Source organism: Mytilus edulis, chromosome 8 (genome assembly GCF_963676685.1).
Source record: "Mytilus edulis chromosome 8, xbMytEdul2.2, whole genome shotgun sequence".
Taxonomy (NCBI): domain Eukaryota; kingdom Metazoa; phylum Mollusca; class Bivalvia; order Mytilida; family Mytilidae; genus Mytilus; species Mytilus edulis.
In genome coordinates, this window is record NC_092351.1 from 19,688,379 (window position 1) to 19,709,755 (window position 21,377).

The 21,377-nt window shown below is 31.3% G+C and overlaps 1 protein-coding gene across 2 annotated transcripts; it reads right to left on the minus strand.

Moving 5' to 3' along the window:
- Window positions 1–1,062: 1,062 nt before the first annotated feature.
- On the minus strand, window positions 1,063–19,532 carry LOC139485031 (toll-like receptor 4). 2 transcript variants are annotated; one of them, XM_071269128.1, is made up of 2 exons: window positions 19,435–19,532; window positions 1,063–4,371 (listed from the first exon to the last, which is right to left on the minus strand). In XM_071269128.1, the coding sequence occupies exon 2, from the start codon at window positions 4,365–4,367 to the stop codon at window positions 1,857–1,859; it is 2,511 nt and encodes an 836-aa protein (XP_071125229.1). In that variant the 5' UTR covers window positions 4,368–4,371; window positions 19,435–19,532; the 3' UTR covers window positions 1,063–1,856. The 2 variants fall into 2 exon arrangements, 1 of the variants encoding a protein (XP_071125229.1); XR_011655238.1 differs by lacking the exon at window positions 1,063–4,371 and adding an exon at window positions 8,499–11,720 and having other exon boundaries at window positions 19,435–19,526.
- Between the last annotated feature and the right edge of the window lie 1,845 nt (window positions 19,533–21,377).

Consider the following 21,377-nt stretch of genomic DNA (forward strand, 5'->3'; position numbering starts at 1 on the left):
TTTTAGAATGATGATGTGCATCAAATCCCTTTTATGAACATTTAGTTGTGTATTTAGCTATATTTATCGAACCATTCGCGTTCATAACTAAACGCATCGAAGCTTACCGTTTATACCGTATATCCCGCAATAATATTCATTGAATTTATGACTCTCCTTTCGAAAAATAAGTTGATGTTTCTAATTTATACGAATATCGTTGAAATATTGAACAAAAAGATAAATTCATATCAACAACTGTGGACTAATGTATTGATTATAAATGTACTTTGTCGGTAAACGTGAAATTTGTTTGTACGAGCTTTAGAGACAGGACGAAAAGCGAGGCTTGCCGAATTTTCTCCTGTTTCGCAGCGAGAACTAATACATTTTATATTTCTGACAATGTACATATATTGTTTACAATTTACACCTGGTATTTGAGCATAAGTTGTTTAAATCTTAACCATTGTTAACAAAAAGATCATATAACAGCGTACTGCACTGAATCAAGTTAAATACGACACAATAATTCAGATATCCTACTGTTGAGATAGCATTCGTGACATCTGAAGTCTATTATATTGGCAAAGTATCTAAACCATGAACCGCATTACATTTTCGTCCCTCGTGGTTTTTGTAAACCTCATTTCAAATCATGGTCCATCTACACCCACGAAATTAGATATCCAAAGATAATAATGAATCCACAGAATATCAAATAAAAATGAATCTGATATTTTCGACAATGAAAGAAAATTGTTTTGAATTGACCCGTTACAAAAAACAAATTAAGAGCAATTTATATATTGCATGCGTCCGAAAAGCTTTTCCGGATTTACCTTCATCCGGACTACCCAAAGCCGAATAATTTAAAAGCACAGGATGTATGAAAATCTTCTTTTTTTATCTAATTTTTAGTGGACTTATAACATTTTTTTTTAAAGAATCCAGTCTTTAGCAAGGAAGAAGAAGAGGAAGAGTCTCCCTTTTGTATCATCGCCTATCGTTTGTTAGTTTTATGTTTTACATCAATTAATATTGCCTCAAAGCAGACTGTCAAAAGAGGCGGGAATTCAGATGTAAAGAGTAATATTCATTCAAAAATAGAAAGAAGGAAAATAATATTTTGAAATTTACCAAATATTGAACAACATTTTGTTTTATCTATATCTTCTTATTACATGACAAACTATATTACAAAAACATGTTTAAATAGAAAAGGTATTATATCAATTATAATGTCATTGAAAACATATATTGATTAAATGGTCTACGTTTGCCTATAATTGTTTACATTTTCTTCATTGGAACTTGGCTGGATAGCCATCTCATTGGCATTAATACCACAACTCCTTATTTTTATACAACCCAACATCATACCAAAACAAACGAATGTTTAGCAAAGGTTCAGAAGAGTTTAGCAATGCATAGTCGGAGAATTCTACGTGTAAAGCATAGAGATTTTTCCTTACGAAATCAATCATTAGAACCAATACCCAGTGCATTTGTTTGCTTTACAACCTATTCTTATTCTGTTATGTGTAACTATTCCACCAATATTATAAACAAAAAATTCGTGTACTTTTGTTGAATTGAAATTGTATGTAAAATAATAAAACGTTTATTATAATAAAGAATTTTGGCTATTTGAATTAATGATAAATGTTTCTCAAATCTTCATATTGACGATAATTTGATTGATTTTGGAATCAATTAACGTTCAACAAAAGAAATGATTATACTTAAATGTAACTGCCTATTGATACAAGGGTTATATGGATAAGCATATGAAATAATTGTACATGTGCAAATACCTTAAACTATGTATATATTAAGTATTCAAAAAAGCAGTTTGACATCGGACGAGAGAATGGTTACTGTGATAAAACTTCCTTTAATTTATTCCAAAACACCGTGTCACCAAATTCATCGTTTGGATATTCGATGTAAGAGCTGGATTGTATCAATTCATAAACCATCATTGGTAAATCTTTTGGTGACATTTGCTCGAGAAATACTAGAAATAATATGTTTTCCTTATTTCTGGAATAAATACTTTCCACTTTTGCCATGTTGTATTCAAACATACACCAATACGAATCCAGATAATTATATGACATAACAATTACCACTTTTCGGCTGTTGTGAATTGCAGATGTGATGTTTGCTGCAATGTCATTTCCAGGTAAGAAATCTCTTTTGTGGATACACAGCTTCAATCCAGCTTCCCGTTCTAGACAAGGCAAAAGTTTGTCATGAACGAAAAATCTATCATTGTTATCGTAGGATATAAAAGCATCGTACTCATATTGGCTATCATTGTCGAGGTTTCCTTTATTTTGCACTTGATATTTATTTTTCACCATGTAATACATATATCGCAAGCGCCACCTATTACGGTAGCTTATGCCCCAAATTAGCACAAACAAGAAAACGACCAATGATGCTACTGTGCCAACAATCAAAGACGAATACGATGAACATTCCTTATGAAGCTTTTGTAAAATTCTATTCGATTTCAGTAATGATTCAGAGTCCCCACGAGACGTTAGACATGAGGTTTTATATTTATTGTGTATCCTGATTTTTGTTGTTGAAATCCACTTAATAAAATTTATTGTATCGCAACTACATATTAACGGATTCCCACTTATATCAATGGAAAAATTGTTTTTCACTTTGTATACTTCATCTAAATGACCACGAGCATTTTCATCTAAACTAGAAATTCTGTTATTAGAAATGTCTAACTTTGACAACTGTTTCATGTGGTTCATTTTGAAGGAAGTATTATCCATCATATTTCCACCTAAATTTATGTCTCTCAAATTCGCCTGGGACTTAAAAAAATTATACGGTAAACTGGGAATTCTATTTTCTGCCAAATTAACGATTTGAAGGGCTGGCATATGTTGCATTATCTCCCCTTCAGTGTCATCCGGAAGTACAAATCCAAGGAGATTATTTTGTACGAGTAATGTTGTTACATTCGGGACGCTTTTAAAAAAAACCTTTGACACATTTGAGCAGATGTTGTTAGATAAATCTAAAAATAGAACATGATCAAATATCAGAAGTGGACCTATCCACGAATAGAAAATATTATAACTTAAATCCACATATTCTAAAATATTTTCGGAAACTGTAAACTGCCCAATTTCATAGCGAAGATAACATTCTTTGTAAAATACTTTTTTCAGTTTTCGAGGAATTGGCAATACTCTCCAAGTAGAGTTTAATCGGAATATTGTTTCAGCAGGTGTATGAATTGGTTTGCATTCCTGATTACAACATGATTCATCAGGACGCTCACATATTTCCTCACGTTCATTATTACTTCGCGAGCTGAACAAAAACGACACATTTACAAAATCAATCTGCATAGTTATGAAATCGAAAACATATTGACCATACGAAAATTCATTGTCAGACATAAAGAGTTTTCGAATGGAAGATGGAAGTTGTTGTACAGTTCCATCTTCCAAGAGCTGGATTCTATTACTATCGCCATGCATTTCTTTCAAATTTGTATATCTTAAGTGCATAAAATGCCGCTTTAAAACTTTCGTATTCATTTGAAATGTCTTGTGAATTTTATTAAATTTCAGGACTTTGATAGACGTGAATGGAAGGTCAATTGTCACATTTTCTAAGCCATCAAACCTTAGACATGTATTAAAAGAAATGTCTAGAATTGATAAATTTCGCATAAAACTAAATGAACTAATGTACACGTAATTCACCTTACAAGTAGAAATATCTAATTCATGTATTTTCGGCACAGATCTAAACGTATCCGGTTTCACGGTGTGTATGTCGCATTGTCCAGATGATCCAGAGACGTCCAGAGTCTGTAAATTTGGCATTTCAGGGAGGTTTTCATGAGACGCATTGTAGTCAATCTTCAATGTAAGTAAAGATGGAGAAAATGTAACGTTGTGATTACTCCAGCTGATTCTGTTCATTTTAACATCTAAATACGATAGTGTTCGTAGATATAAAAACGCATCTTTAGTTGCTTTTGTTATATTATTATTGTTCATCTTAAGCTTGAATACACTATTTAGTCCATAAAACATTTTTTTATTGAGAGAGTGTAATCTATTTCGTGAAAGGTTTATTTCAGTTAAGATATCGTTGTCTTTAAAATGTTGTTCCGGTATATTATGTATATAGTTGTTACTTAAATCAACACTGCTCACATTTCTTGGCAGGTAAGGTATTTTCTTTAGATTTGAGTGTGAACAATCAACCTCAACATATGTTTTATTTGAAGTTTTACATCGACATCTTTGATCAAAGAAACATGTTGTTTTCGTCTGCACACTTACTGCCATCATTAGAACAAAATACGCGAGAAAGGGAAAAAGTACTGAATTAGCCATTTTTCTGAAATGAAAAGTGCATAAATTATCACAAGAAGAAGGAACCAATATAATAATTAATTCACTTGAACATTTAGAGCCTTTTGAATAGGTCTTCCTTTGAGGATTTTACAATTACAGCTTATATACGTATACTTTTGTTTGTGTTTTTTGACAAATCATTCATAGATTTGGTTTTGAAATGATTGTTGAGCCTTTAGAATCATTTTAACGAGAAATATGCCTTATTGAGTGAGTATATAATTGAATCTTATGCGATTGTCAGAAGTGAAAAGTTTTGCTAGTTATAAAACCAGGTTAAATTCTACATTTTCCACATCAGAAATTACCTTTACCAAGTCGGTAACATTACAGTTGTTATCCATTCGTTTGATGTGTTTGATGTGTTTGAGCTTTTGATTTTTCCATTTGCGTAAGGACTTCCGTTTAGAATTTTCCGAGAAGTTCAGTATTTTTGTAATTTTACTTTTTGTTAATAGAGACCGTGAATTTCTACATTTCGACAATAAATGGGTCAATTTTTCATAATCAAATCCTACATATTGAAATAAAAAAATCTTTAAAAGTTCATAAAATACAACGAAAAGGACGAAAAGAAATGAAAGACACATCATAAAAGATGACCAATTTGTGGGAAAGCTTTCTAAAGTGCTGTGCTACATATTTTATACCTTAAGTGTTACATTGACATATAGGGTTAAAACTACATTTTGTGTTCAAATAACCTTCTGCTTCCCACGTCAATGATTACCATATTGCCAAAATAAAAAGTAATACGTTTATCACTACAACATTTCAGCAGTATTTATATTTCGCACTAGTGCAACTTTCAAAAGTTCTTTTCAATATTAACTCATATTAACAGTAAAATCGCGTTCATTGTGTTTTTGATGATTGTTTCACTTTTAAGGGAGTTTGAGTGAGGGTATGCACATAAATAAAATTGAGAATGGAAATGGCGAATGTGCCAAAGAGACAACAACCCGACCATAGAAAAAACCAACAGCAGAAGGTCACCAACAGGTCGTCAATGTAGCGAGAAATTCCCGCACCCTGAGGCGTCCTTCAGCTGCATTTTACTGTCTACCAAAATTGCAATTTTATATCTCATTATCAGAGCATGTTGTCTTACTACCTTTACTCTTGTTACATCTGTATATTTCCGAAATAATGGATAAGATAGTCATGTCATTTTATTCGCATAATATGAATAATATATTATATTTATTAAAATGTTTACCACTTATTTTAGATAAACAATTGCAGCCAGGAATTTCCCTCCGGCAAATGACCTAATGTCGTATTTATCAGCATGTAATTAAATAATATATGTTCTAAAGTAGCTAAAAACAGAATGCATTTACCAATTATCAGGATTTTCAACTGTTTAATAAATGATCACGAAGAGTAAACTAACTAAAATTCAAATCCAGTTTGTAATAAATCTTAGTTTGGTTATGCTGACCATTCCGTATTGTTTATCATGTTTTTCTATGTATTTAACAGTTTAAATGTATAATATTAGAATAAGATTTATATTTGTTATTTCATTAAAACTGTTCACAAAATAAGAAATAACAAGTACGGTTACGCAAAATCCGAAAATACAAAAGCTGAATATCGAAAGGAAATTAAAAGCATTTCTCGTTCACCGTGTTTATCTATTTTTGAGTTTGGCGACTTAGCGTTTTTACTTTTTGTTTTGACATCAATGAATATTTCACGAAATCAATAATGATGCAAAATGATCAGCATTTTGTCGGTTTCGTTGATTTTATGTGCTCTTGTTTAGCATGTTAATACATTGAATACTATTTAATGAATTACAAATATTACTGACAAGGCCTGAATTTATACATTATCATTAGTTTTTGATGCTAAACAAAACAGGTAACATTGGAATTACAGAACGTTATGAAACCATGGAATAAGTATAGATTATAACATGCCTTTTTCCATATTGGCCCTGATATCATCCCGAGACCCCCTATAGTCAAGGGCCGATATGGGTCGAGGGATGATACCCGGGCCAATATGGAAAAGACATGTTATTATATTTTTATCACAGATTAATGTTCTGCAGAAAAGAGAAAAAAGGTCAATTATAAAAATTTAACGAAAGATAAAAGGTAAAATCTTAAACATTTTATCACAAACGTGTCACTAAGGACGCAATGACGTCACGTCATTTGGAATTAGGACACAATATCAATATACTCTTTTTTGCCCCGGGCAATTTTAAGGTTATTACATTTGCAAAACTCGACGTATTCGTAACGAATATGTCATAAATAAGGTTATACCATGGTTTCATAACGGGGCAAACCAATATATATCATCTCATTTAAGTATAATACCTTCAACGGCGACCAGGACATAGAACTATCTGTATTAAACAATTTATGAATGTCAGTGGAATAACAGTCAACACTTTTAACAAAGATGTCCTTCTTGGTTGATCTACATTTTTCTCCCTTTGTTATTCATTCTTCATTTTTTATCAGGTTGCAAATGTGATACCTTTTCAAATCAATGAAAACTGGTACGAATCTTTATATCATATAACGAAGCACAAATTCTCAACCGAATCCACTCCAAACCCGTAAGTCGTAATGACAAGGACAAGAACTTGACAAAGACTGAAAGTCAAGATCAATGATGTTCATTATTGTCATACAATAACACAGAAACCATTGAATTGAGCGAAACTTTAATATTGGAAATCCTTTTGGAGATGAAGCAACAGCGTCGTTATATTTTGACCGTAGAGCTATACACCAATCAGCAAGGCAAATGATCCCATTCAAATAAAATATATCTTGCTTTTCGTTTTTGTGTACTTATTTACTCATTAACATCTGACCTTAATAAAGGTCAACGTGATTTGTGTCAAACTGTATTCCTTTTATACATGTTCCGTACCTGGTTGTACACTCGTCATGAAAACAACTTGACTAGATATTCCAACGTTACTCTGTCTTTTTCCCTTACTACAAATTGATTAACCAAATCCATAGTAACAAATGTCATATTCAATAGAGATTGTCAGCCAAATTGGTTTATGACAATATAAATGCATTCAACAGTCAGATGTAAATACACAGAAAAGGATGAGAAGTATATGCTTAAACGTTGAAATAATGACATATGTAGGAGAGAGAGTACCAAACTGAACATAAGTGAATAAGACAATTAATGTTGTTAATTATCAAAAACAAACGAATCCCGAAAAGGATAGATATTAACAAGTCTGATTTTACCAACTTTTGTTACATCATTTCCGTATTATGGAATTAAAATAAAAATGTTTTGAATAAATTTTGCAGGTGGATGCAAAAATGTCCATATAATGTTAAAACTACCTCTTTCTTGTGTACAATACATTTTGATTGGTTTAAATTGATATGAAGAATAACCATCAAGACACCTTTGCATCGTTTATAAAAATTTAGATGTATATATACTGCAGATTGGAGTATGATATATCAATGTCCTTGTGTTGTTTTCTTGCATGGTTTCTTTTTTGCAAAGAGAATCAGATATAGACATAAAATGACTAAAATTTAATTGTAGTCTATTTAGAATAAATCATATTCCAATGCAGGCAGCCTTGTAACTTTATATAAACTATATTTTTTGAACCCATTTTAAACATTTCTAGCACGTTTTAGACAGAAACTTTTCCATCATGATCATTAAAGAATCATTTTAATAAGTATTTCTAGTGATTATTTAGCTTGACTCAAGCTTGACGCAACTCGCTACATTTGTAGTAACCCCTCTATTGTATACTAGCATGATGACTTTAATTGGGCAGAATTTGTTTTGACATTTATTTTCCGTTATTGTGTGAAAATGAGGACTAGACACATATTTTAAAGGAAGACAATGTTGTTCTTTTTATTTCATTAACTTTTGAGTGAATTAAGTGGAAAATACCAGGAGCTTATCTATTGTAAACTCATTTGGTCTTATTTCATCTATGTAATTGATCATCACAAAAAATAAATTCCCAATGAGACAAATTTTCATCAAAGACTAACTGACATCCATTCAATGGAATACACCCCATTTGTTCCATTTGGTAAGCATTGAAAGCGTATACCTCAATATAAAGACTGTAAATTCAAGAGCGATAATTCATTTATACTAAACCTACTTACAGAGACTGAAACATGTAAAAAAACTCACAATTAAAATATGTTACTACAAGCAAGTACATATCTAAAACACTTTGTTCTATCACTATATCAATATCTAAAATGTTTTATTTTTGTTTTTCTTTTTATCAAATTGCAGTTTGAATTCATCTCTTACACACGTATCAACTGTAGTTAACATAGTTAATGACGTCATGGAAGGCAAGTTTTGTTCTGTGACGCCTTCCTAAAACATCATAAGGCTGAAGCCTTTTCAATTTTTATTCGATCGCCACTGATGAGTCTTATAAAATAGACTAAATGCGTCCTTTTCGTACCAACATTTAAGTTAGGTCTCTTTGATGAGAGTTATTTCATCGATGTTAATCGTGACTTGAGTTTTCTCAAAGCCTATTATAGACGTGAAGATAAACCATATGAAATAATAGTTTGTCAATAAAATATTATGACATATGATACACCAGGGCGTTGAGTCTTTTGTTAAGTATTGTATAACATAAGGAGATGTGGTAAGATTGATAACAAGGCAACTACATGTATCCACCAAAAAACCACATGACGTTAATGCAAAGAACTATATGTCACCATACTGCCCTTAATAATTCAACCATGAGCAAAGCTCATATAGCATAGTAAACTATAAAAGGTCCCGATATAAAAAATATAAAACTATTCAAAAAGAATATACGACACATGATATGCAGCATCAAACGTCGACCACCGAATGACATGATCCGGACTTTGGACGAACACATACAGAATTGGGCGGATTTAAATATGTCTACGTGCTCCCAACCCTTCTTTACAAGAAACAGTAATACATTTAGAAGTGTTAGATTACAACTAGACACTTTTAATCAATTTTGTTAAATATGGAGTCACTATATTTCATACTTAATTAACTTTGTTTGTGTTTGACATCTAGTTGCATACTATATATTTCATAACTAAGAAAATTAAGAAATACTTCCATTACTAATTGTTCTTAATGATTTTTATGAATACCGCAAATTCAGACTATAAACAAAAACGTTTAGGAGAACTGTTTTGCATATTTGTCCAAGCAACTATTAAATAGTACAATTTACAAATAACAGACATCATCGTAATCTAACATTAGGTGATAAAACACAAATTGCATGATATTTCGCTGTAATAATCAAAGATGGTCGTCTGGTTTCAAAAAGGTTACAATAAGAATTTAAGATTTATCATTTTAAATCAAATGATTATAGTAATTCAATAGAATTAAAAATGGAAGTGTTGTCATTATTGAATGTAATTCTTGATAATAGAAGTTTCCTATTCAAAATCCATTGAAGAGCAGTATAAAACATTCGAAAAGTTTACAAGATGCAGATGGTCCCATGAGTAATGATTCATCGTTATGAAATCAATCCTGCCACTAAAACCCCAACAGATGATATTCTGATGTATGGATAGGAACCAAACGAAATATCCGCCTTACTCATGAGACATTATAAACCATAGGCCTGTACCAGATCAATGACAGTTTCTATATTCTGATATGATTCTCAAATAAACTCATTTGGTGTCCAAAAATTAACAGAGTCCCCTTTTGGAAAAGATAAATCATGAATAAGACGGAATGAACCTTCTTCTTTTTTGGGAACTACAAATGTAAACCTAAAGGAGAGCAATGAAATTTTTAAATGGTGGGTCATTAAAATGTCCTCTTATCCTACCCTTTAAAATCTCCTTTGAAATTTTCTTATTTACTATGTCAAGATTCTCTCCGTCCTTTTTATGGTTCTTAGGAAAGTTTTTATCAGTTTTAATTAAGGATGATTTTATTTTAAACCCAAATTTGAAATCCTGAACTAATCTGTATTTCAAAGGACTGTCATATCCCTGAAGAAAATGGTTTAGCTTATTTACCCTCATCGGTGTAGGCAGACTTGTTGAATTTTCAAGACCCTTCCCTACATGTAATTGTTGCATGTTTTTTGGAACATCTGACACAATCGTGTTTGAGTCTTCAAATGGCCATGTTGGCACATTCTCCTGATCTGCAGTAGGCCCAACAGTATCCCATTGGGAATGGATTATTTTGCTGCTGAGCCTATCTTGGAAAGGGAGAAGTTCCAACCTACCTATTAAGTCTGTTATTATTATTATTATTACCATTTGAGGTTTGACTGCCGTCGAAATGCTCATATAAGGCAGTACGCCATAAATCATCATTTACAACAGACCAACAAACCTCATTACTTTGCGTACCCTACGAAAAGCCTCGTCATATGACCTAACCATGTGAAAAACAAATTGTTGTGACATGGTTCTAATATTATAAGCATATTTTATCAAACTAAGAATTAGTAAAATATGATGTATAGACATAAAAATATCAAAAGCTGCTGTCCATTGGTGAATTTTTGTAAACTGTTTTGCCTTGGCATTGATTGATATTTTAACTGTTTTTGTTCTAAACAAAAGTCATCATTCTCATCTTCTTTAAAATTTGGTGATAATTTTATTAAATCTAAATAAACATCGGACCAAATGTCTCTCCTTATTTTCTCCAGTGGTAAAGTGTTCTTTGAAATATATGAATCTGTGTTACCTATATAGGAACTGCTAATGCCTACAGAGTGAGGACTTCCAACTGTGTCTTGTCCAGAGTAGGCTAACATATCAGGGTCTGTTACAAGTGGTGATGCAAATACATATGAGTAGTTGGTTGACTTTCTGCAATATGTGTTGTCTCTGTGTTGATAATGTCTCTTCTGCCAGTGTGCACATTAGAATCCCCATTTGTTAAGAAATTTGCTAGAAAATTTGTTGATAACGGTACCGTTAGTTGAACAAATGACTCTTTCAGCTGGCTTATCATTGCGGCAGCTTTCTGGTCTGCTGATGGATGTGTTGAAGGAAACTGAGGTAGTGCTTTTGCTGGTTGCGTTACTGGTGGAACGGGTTGATCAGCTGCTACTTGAGTGGTATCAGCCCTTGCACGTTGTCGCCGTGTTAGCTGCGGTACGACTATGTCAGGAATAACTTGAACAGGCTCAGCATCCCTCAGATCAGCTGCTACTTTGAAAGTATCAGTTCTTGCACGTTTTGGCCGTCTTGGCTGTGGTGCAACTATGTCAGGGATGACTTGAACTGGGTCAAAATCCCTCAGATCTGTAGGTGCTACCCTTCTCCTCACTCTAGATCTCTATGTTGGCATCTATGAATAAAACAATTAGATTATATGGCCTTTTCACAATTGGACCATATGGCCAATAATAGAATGAAATTCAAAACAGTGTAGCTGTGGCCATTGATTGACACATTAAAATCATCCATTGATTGGGACAATTTAGGTGAACGTTTGTATGTAACGACCAATGCTCACTATGTACTTTTTAAAGACACTTAAACTATGGGGTCACCAAAGGTTCTTAACACCTAAATAAAGTAATTCGAAAAATTAATCAGAAATAACACGATATTTTGATTTATATCAATTATATAAATCAAAACACAGAGGTTATTCCTGATTAATTTTTCGAATTATTTTATAATTAAAGGCGTTAAGAAACCTTTGGTGACCCCACAGTTTAAATGTATATCGTAGGTACGTCGTGAATAGTGGTCGTTACAGACAAACGTTCACGTAAATTGTCCCAGTCAATGGATGATGTTAATGTGTCAATCAATGGCCACAGCTACACTGTTTTGAATTTCATTCTATTTTCTAAATGAACCATATGATATAAAATTATGAAATCCAGTTCAGTCTAGTAGAATTGACATGTTCCTAGATAAAACATTTCGTGTTAAACGTAAAGTCATGTGATATAAGACCTATTAAAAGTACTGACCACCAAGCAGTATCAATACAATTACAATCTTTATCATCTGAAACAAGAGGCCCGGGGTATTGGTAAATTAACAACGGTATTCTCAACGAGCAAGAATATGAAGACAAAATAAATAAAATTATACAAAAACATAGTAATGAGATAGGAAAAAATGAAATAGATACTAGACTTCTGTGGGACTCTCTCAAATTGGAAATAAAGGAATACAGTATTCAGTATAGTAAAAGCAAAGCTAAACTTAGAAAAAATGTAACGCGTAATTTAGAACTACAATTAAAAATATTATATGAAAAATCTAATAATGAGGGTAATGATTTAATAAAAGAAAAAATATCCACTTTAGAGCTAGAAAATCAATATGAATACAAAGCAAAAGGAGCTCAAATAAGATCAAAACAAGAGTGGGTAGAAAAAGGAGAAAAAAATAATGCATATTTCCTAGGTCTTGAAAAATCTAAACAAACAAAAAAGACAATACTTAAACTAAGAAACAATAAGGGGGTAATAGTAACAGATCAAGATGAAATAGTAAAGCTTGAAAGAGATTTTTATGCTAATCTATACGACACTAAACAAAAACCGGATATAGATGTTAAAAAATACATTTCTGAAACAAAATGTAATTATAAACTGTTAGAAGAAAAAAGTAAGTCTTGTGACGGAAACGTAACGCTAGAAGAATTAACCATTGCAGTCAATAATCTAAAGATAAAGAAAAGTCCTGGAATGGACGGAATAAGTATAAACTTTTAAAAAAGTTTTGGGAACTTCTTGGACCGATGCTTGTAAATTTTTTTAATTTTAGCTTTGAAAATAAACATCTGCCATTTACGCAAAGACAAAGTTTACTGAATCTAATCTATAAAAAAATGATCCTTTAGAACTTGCAAATAATAGACCTATATCATTATTAAATAGTGATTACAAAATACTCTCGTGCACTCTAGCTTTAAGAATAAAAAAAATCTTAGATTTAATCATTAATGCTGATCAAACAGAATACATAAAGAACAGATTTATAGGTTTTAATTTACGCCAAATACAAGATGTAATAGATTACGCAGATAAGTTTAATATAGAAGGAGCAATTTTATTCATAGATTTTTCGAAAGTTTTCGACACATTAGAATGGAATTTTATGTTTCATACTTTAGAATATTTTGGTTTTAATAAACCCTTCATAAATTTGATAAAAACCTTGTATACAAATATAAATGGTTCTATATTTAATAACGGTTGGATATCTGCCCCTTTAAGACCCCTAAGAGGTATCTGGCAGGGATGCACGTGCTCTTCTTTACTTTTCGTAATGTCAGTAGAAATAATGGCTAACCAACTGAGGCAAAACAAAAATATAAGAGGCATAGAATTAAAAATTGATAGTAAAACACATTGCTTAAAAATCACGCAAGTGGCTGATGATACAACTATATTCCTAAAATCTAAAGAAGAAATTCGAACAGCATTAAATATAATCGAAATTTTTGGAATTTTTTCTGGATTACAACTTAACAAAAATAAAACGGAAGGAATTTGGATTGGTAAACTAAAGCATTGTAGAGATAAAGTAGATGAAATCAATTTCACGGACAAACCTGTAAAAGTGCTAGGTATATATTTCGGCATTTATAAAAAAGATTGTGAAAAATTAAATTGGGATACTAGATTTGAAAAGAGTCGAAATCTGATTACATCGTGGAAAAAAAGAAACTTAACCATTTTAGGTAAAATTCTAATAGTTAAAACTCTCATTATACCACAATTTACTTATTTAGCAAATGTTACAGTTTTAAGTAACTCAAAAATACTTGATATAGAAAGAGAAATCTTTAGTTTCATATGGAATAGTAAGAAAGACAAAGTTAAAAGACATACTTTGGTAGCAGATTACAACCAGGGAGGGCTCAAAATGACCGACATAAAAAGCTACTTCTTCTCTCTTAAAATAAGATTGATCTCTAGATTGCTATAGGCAAAACAAGAAAATTGGACATTGATACAAAAGCTATTTTAAAATAAATTAGGAGAAAATTTCCTCATTTTTAGAATGAATTTAAACAACCAAACTTTAAAAAAACTAGATTACATAACTAAGGACATTCCAGAATTTTACTTAGAAATAATAAAAAGTTGGATTTTATTTCATAAAACGAACAACACAGAATTGAAAAACTTTGTCGAAATAAGAAAGCAAGTTATCTGGGGTAATAAATTTATAAAATTTCAAAACAAGCCGCTTATTATGCATAACTGGATACACAGTGATTTTATTTATATTAGCGATATTATTGACGATAATGGAAAAATTGCCCAAGATAAAATATTTAAAAAACTGCAAAACACTAAAAATTGGATAGCAGAAATTTCAAAAGTCAAAAGCTCAATTCCAACCTCATGGCTAAAAGCTTTAGCTACGGAAGAATCCATCAAATCAAAAGTAAATTCTAACAGATCATTTATCAATATAAACAAAGGAAACATTGAAATTGAAAATTTAAGCAACAAAAACGTTTATCAATTAATTGCTCGTTCAAAATAAATCTCTCCAAACATTGGCATAAATAAATTGAAAAATGAATTAGAAATAAATTATAATTTTACCAAATATATGTTTAACTTTATACATCAATATTTAAAACTGAATAAACTCAAAATGTTTAAATGGAAATTAATAAGTTGCATTTTACCGAATAGAGAACATCTCGACACTAGTCCGTTTTGTCAACTTTGTCAACTTAAAGACACGTATCAACACTTTTTTTTATCGAATGTAAATTTCTAAAAGAATTTTGAAAAATCCTTAATAAAATCTTATCTCAAATGAATTTTAATAAAAACATTAACTTAAAAGATATTGTAATAGGCTACAAAATAACAGATAATGAGTTTATCAGATTCAATATAATTCTGACACTTATAGGATTTGCTATCTACAAATCATACTATGTATCCATTCAAAGAAATAAATCTACTAATGTATTCAATCTCTTTAAATCTGAATTTGACGAATACGTAAGATCCTACAATCTACAAGAATATACTACAGTTCAAGTGCTTCAAACTTTAATTTCTCCAAAAATAAAACACTCTTAAGATTTTTATAGGACACTTCAACTAATATAATTAAGAAATGACTCGCCTAATATGTTTAAAATCCAAACAAAAAAAATATAAAGTCGCAAATTTCAACATACATCATTTAAAAAGCATGCTCTCTCTCACCTTTAAACAAGGTAAACCATCCGATCAAGAAAATCGATATCACACACTCTTAAATCATGTAATTTTTAAACAAGATAAATTGACACCAGACAATCAATTTCGGATAAGTGTATTATATGGGCGTTATTTAATTTGATTACATTTGTACATGTATTGAAGAAAAGTATATCATTAATTTCAGATCAGAGTATTGAATTGTATTATATTATTATTGAACATTGTATTTAATTGTAATATTGTAATATAAAATATAAGATAATACTTATCTATATGAAACCCTGTTCTTATAGATACTTACCATTTCAGGGTACCTTACAGTTAAAGCTGTAGCGGTAAGCTCATTGTTAACAGCTTTAGTGCAATAAATTTATATTCAAGTGTTAAAAAAAAAAATTTTAAAAAAATTTATGAAATCTGTACATGTATAAAAAAAATTAAAAGTTTTAATATTTACCAACTTTGTGGGTACAGTACACCCATTTAATGCTAACAACCAATGAAACCTTATTATCATAAACCATATAACACCATGTGTATATTGACACACGCTTCAACCTGTGTATATTGATACACGATTAGCCATGTGCATATTGGTACACTTTTCACCATGTGTATATTGATACACGTTTAACCAAGTGTCGATTGATACACATTTTACCAGGTGTATAATAATCCACGTTGAACCATGTGTATATTGATACACATTTTAGCATGCAATTATTGATAAACATTTTGTCATGTGTATATTGATACACATTTAACCATGCGTATATTGAATACATTTGACAAGAAAGGATATTATAACTAAAATTGCAATTGTTCTTGAACTATCGAGAGGTCTTTCCTTTTGTTATGTAAAATACATGTTCCAATAGACGTAAAATGTATTGAAAAATTTTAAACACACAAAAAAATGTTAAAATATGATAAAAATCAACAAATTCGCATTTAAAGGAGATGACTTTGACTTTTGACCTTGTCGCTTTGTGAAGATCATCAGTCCACAATGTCATTGCAAATGACCCCATGGGTCTAGGACCTTTGTTTCAAAAGTTAAAGGTAATTTTACCTTTTCAGAATCGTTAACGGGGGTTATGACCCTTATGAATGTGTCAAATCTCTTTGGTCAAATGTAAAAAAAATTGTGCCTCAGTCACCTCAACATTTTTTACTGTTTACTATTTCTGTAAGATTAACAGATTTTGCGATATCGACCAAAAAGTTGAAAGATCAAGGTCAAGGTTAACCTTAAAAACCTTTAAAACACATTAAAATTCCTTTTAATAAGGTCAAAAACACAAAATTTGCTATCTGGGACATGAACTTGACATTTTGACCTTTGTCAAGGTCATTTAATCCCCAATGTCATTGCTGAAGACCCCATGGGTGTAGGACCTTTGGTTATATAGTAAAAGCAGATTTTGTCTTTTCAGAAACCTAAAACAAGGGTTATGCCCCTTAGAGAAAGGTCATTATCTTCGGTCAAAATGTAACAAAGTTTTGCATTAATGACTCAAAGATTTTCCACTATTAAACACTTCTGTAAGTATTACGGTTGCTGAGATAATCCAATAACAAGGTGTTAATGTAAAGGTCATGGTCGACATACACATTTGACCTTGAGGTATTTTTCAAAGTCACATGAAGTGATGATGAATGGTGAAGATCCTACGATTTACGGTTTCTTAGTTTTGATGGCCAACAGACACCAGTCAATTTTCATAGGGGCATAATCCTACCAATGAGTCGTTAATCTTTTCGATCCAAATGTATCGAAGAACCAGTGTCTGTTCCTGAACAAATTTCACCCTTCTTTTTTTTTCTACCTAATACGGTTACGGTGTTGGAACGATAACAATTAAAGGCTTTTTAGTTTCGGAGGGAATACTCCGAAACGACAAAATTTATAACAATAATTTAATAACAATATTAATAATAATAATAATAATAATAATAATAATAATAATAATAATAATAATAATAATAATAATAATAATAATAATAATAATAATAATAATAATAATAATAATAATAATATTAATAATAATATTAATAATAAAAAAAAAAAAAAAAAAAAAAATAATAATAATAATAATAATAATAATAATAATAATAATAATAATAATAATAATAATAATAATAACAATAATAAACAGAAGAAATACAGTAAGGGGTTTCCCTTTTAAAAAAAGGAAAGACCTTAATTATTAATGATCGAAGATTTGAATTTAATAAAACAATAAATGTACAGATTATTTGTTTTGAATACACTAGTATGTGTGATAGTTTTTAACCATAATATGTGGCATTGTGTGTGTGAGTACTAAAAAAGTAATATAATGTGTATGTAACAAAGAAAAAGTTACTTTCGTTTTGAACTACCAACTGCTGCACGCACGTTTTTGGCATAAAACTGCATACCTGTATTGTTTAAATGAACTTCATCTATTAATAACGACGCAGTATGATCAGTATTATTCCAAAGTCCTCGATGATGCCAGAAAGAAATATTTGGCCGGCATTTCAATGATGAATTTAACCAACTATTCACTTTGTTAACTTTTTCGTTATAGTCGTGTCCGGAACTTCTGGAATATCTCGGCAATAATGAATCTATGACTACGCGACTTACTCCATAGAAAGTGATAACGTAACGTAATCAGCTAACGAGGCGATATCGCTAGGTAATTTGTGTGCTAAATCATTACTGCCGATCTGAATAAAAACTTTTTAAAGTTTTTTTTTTTTTTAAATTTTAAGAGCAAAAAATTTTCATTTTCATTAGGTCCCAGTCGTAAAGTACCTTCACCCAAACTTGCAAATTCTACTTGAATGTCTGTACCATCAAAGCCCAAATTAAACCTCATAAAATCGCGATTCCTATATAAAAAGGATCTAATCTACGTACAAATGAGTGACCGAAAATTGAACCATGATGTCTTTAAATAAGAATCATTATTTTCTATATATGATATACGTTTATGACGCAAATTAAGATATTAAAATATAAAGAAGATGGCCTAATACCTTTTTAAATGAAGTCTGTATCTCTCAATACTCTTTTCCATACTTGAAATCGTCTTCAGCTTATAGGAAAACTTCTAAGTTATCAGAATTGGCTTTCTCTCTTAAAATCACAAAATGGCGTCTGGCAGCTTTCGAAACGAAATCGTAAATGACCAAGCGTCTCCTCACATGCAATGATGCTATCATACGCGGTTTCCTGATTGGTCACACTTATTATAAATTGCCAATTGCAACTAATATAATACCACAGATGACCATGTTGACCTTGACTGCATTTGATAAAGAATTGCATAATACATAGACAGTGGCTATTGAAAATTCCAAGTTTCATAATACGATATTGATAAGGGGTTACCCACTGAAATGATCAAATTAACAAGAGAACTGAAATTTACTGCCAAAAATCCTTTTACTTACAAAAAATTATTTTAACGAATAAGACTGTGTTTCAAGACTTCACACCATTTAAAAGTATTGGGTCGTGAGATGCCCTTTCTGATAAATGAAAAAAAAAAATAAAACCTCCTCATGTGACCTCATTTCTTATTCATATCCAATTACAAAAAGTAAATGTTTTTTTTTTAAATACAGCAATCTTTATTGGAAGAAGATAGAAAATACCAAGGCCAAGTTAGAGGGCACAACTAACACACCACCGCCATCAAAACAGTACAATAATTAGACATTGATCAAAATGAAGCAAAAATTGATGTGTAGTGCTCTGGAAAGAATTGCAATGTAATATTCTAGTCAAACTCTTTAAAATCGTACATTTTAAACAGATCTTAATTTATCTCATAATAGTCTAAAAGATTAAATCATATTTACCTTCAATCAAAGCTAATGAAGTCACTTCGATATTGTGACTACTAAATGTAGGTGAAGTTACAAGTAGTTTTAAAAAGGAAACTATAAACGGATAAACGTCAGCAGCCGGAAAAGGAAACATTCAAGGTCGCCTTTTTACGCACTTTCAGGGTGACAGGGTTTTTATATAATAAAATTGCTGCACACATCTTAATTTTTATTGATAGATCTAAAATAGAGACAATCTTGACACTTTCAGACACTTTTTCTTTTTATGTCTTATTATTTGATTGATTGGTCGATGGGATGTTTACGACAATGTCATCACTTTTGGCTATTTTTGTGTGGTCAGTTTGTACTGGTGGAGGAAGCTTGCATGTCCGTAGAGAACCACCGACCTCTGAAAAGAATACTTCTTTGTTGTTTATTATATGGATACATTTTCGGAAAATATAAATGAAAGGAGGTGTGGTGTAAACAGGGGCGGATCCAGGAATTTGGAAAGAGGGGTGAAGTTTCAAAGATCGAGAGAGTCGAACAAATTTTGAGATCTTTTTGGGGCAAGAAAAACATAAAATAAGTGTAAAATGCACTTTTTAAACGACTCCTGGCAGAGGGGCATGTATATTCTATAGTTGCTGAAAAGTGTAAGGGTTGGACATGTTTGATGCTGTATTCTCCCTATTGATTGTCTATCATAAAATGATAGAATGGATCCAAAGCTATGTACTGATATATTTGATGTGGGACCTGTCAGTAAAAAATAGACATGGAAAATTCTCGTTTGATGTATGTTAAGTTAGTATAACCTCACAGATTTCTTGTTGTAATTCGATGAAATTTACAATACGAGCGACACGAGTTAAAAAAATCAAAGAAGCAATTTTAATCCAAATGTTTGGTTGATATGTTTCATCCAACAAAATTAAGGGAGGTGAGGGGTTCCAAATCAACCAAAGGCTACGAATGAGTCTGAAATGACAACGACTTTATGAATGACGGTCGACAAATGGAGACATAAAGGCCATACTCAGCAGTCCGATTGCAGTCTGGTCTTGAAAAAAGTATTCAATATATCAGTTCGACGAAACAGACATTCCGGTCAGACATGCAAGCCCCGGCTTAAAAAAAAACGACTGTTTTTTTTCCATCATGCTTATTTAATGCTTAATAATTCTGTTGGAAATTTTTGTTTCTAATAAATAAAAAGTGGACAAGATTATTGTTTTCATACAGATACGGCCAGATATTTTTTGATCTAATGCAAAAATCAGAGTCAGATTTTTTTCTCTCAAATACCTTAAACTGCCTCCTTAAATCAAACGGTTCGTACCTTAGACTTTAAATCTATCTAGAGCTTATACTAACTGGGGATCATTATTCAGCTGTCATGTTATTTTAAAATAGGGTCGGGTGCTTGGGCGTGTGGGGTTAAACATCTTTTCGTAGGTAAATAATATTGCTGTGGATTTTTTTTTCATGAGAGTGTAATAGAATATTATTTTCTGTTTGGTTGAACTATGAAATAGAAGTCGCTACGTCCTTGCTCAATCCTGTGTCGCTTTGATGGTATCATGGTTGTCATTCTCAGCTTAAGCATTGTGTTACTGTAATTTGAATTTTAAAATGACTGAGTGACGTTTTTTGACGCACTGGTCAACTCCACAATAGCAAATCACATGACTTTGACATTATCAGTAAATACCAGCGAAACATATCTTTATAAGTAAAGAATTGTCGTATAAAAATCAAATACACGGGAAACGGCAAAGTTCACGAAGTCTAGTCTTATTAATCATATTAAAAAAAGTCCAAGCAAAAAGGTGTGTGTGTGTGTGGGGGGGGGGGGTACACCCTCTACGCCCCCTCTGGATGCGCCACTGGTAAACTTAACGAGACGAAACACATTTTGTTTCTAAAAGGAAAATTCAAAACTTTTTTTGTCCGAAGTTCGTCTGGAACAG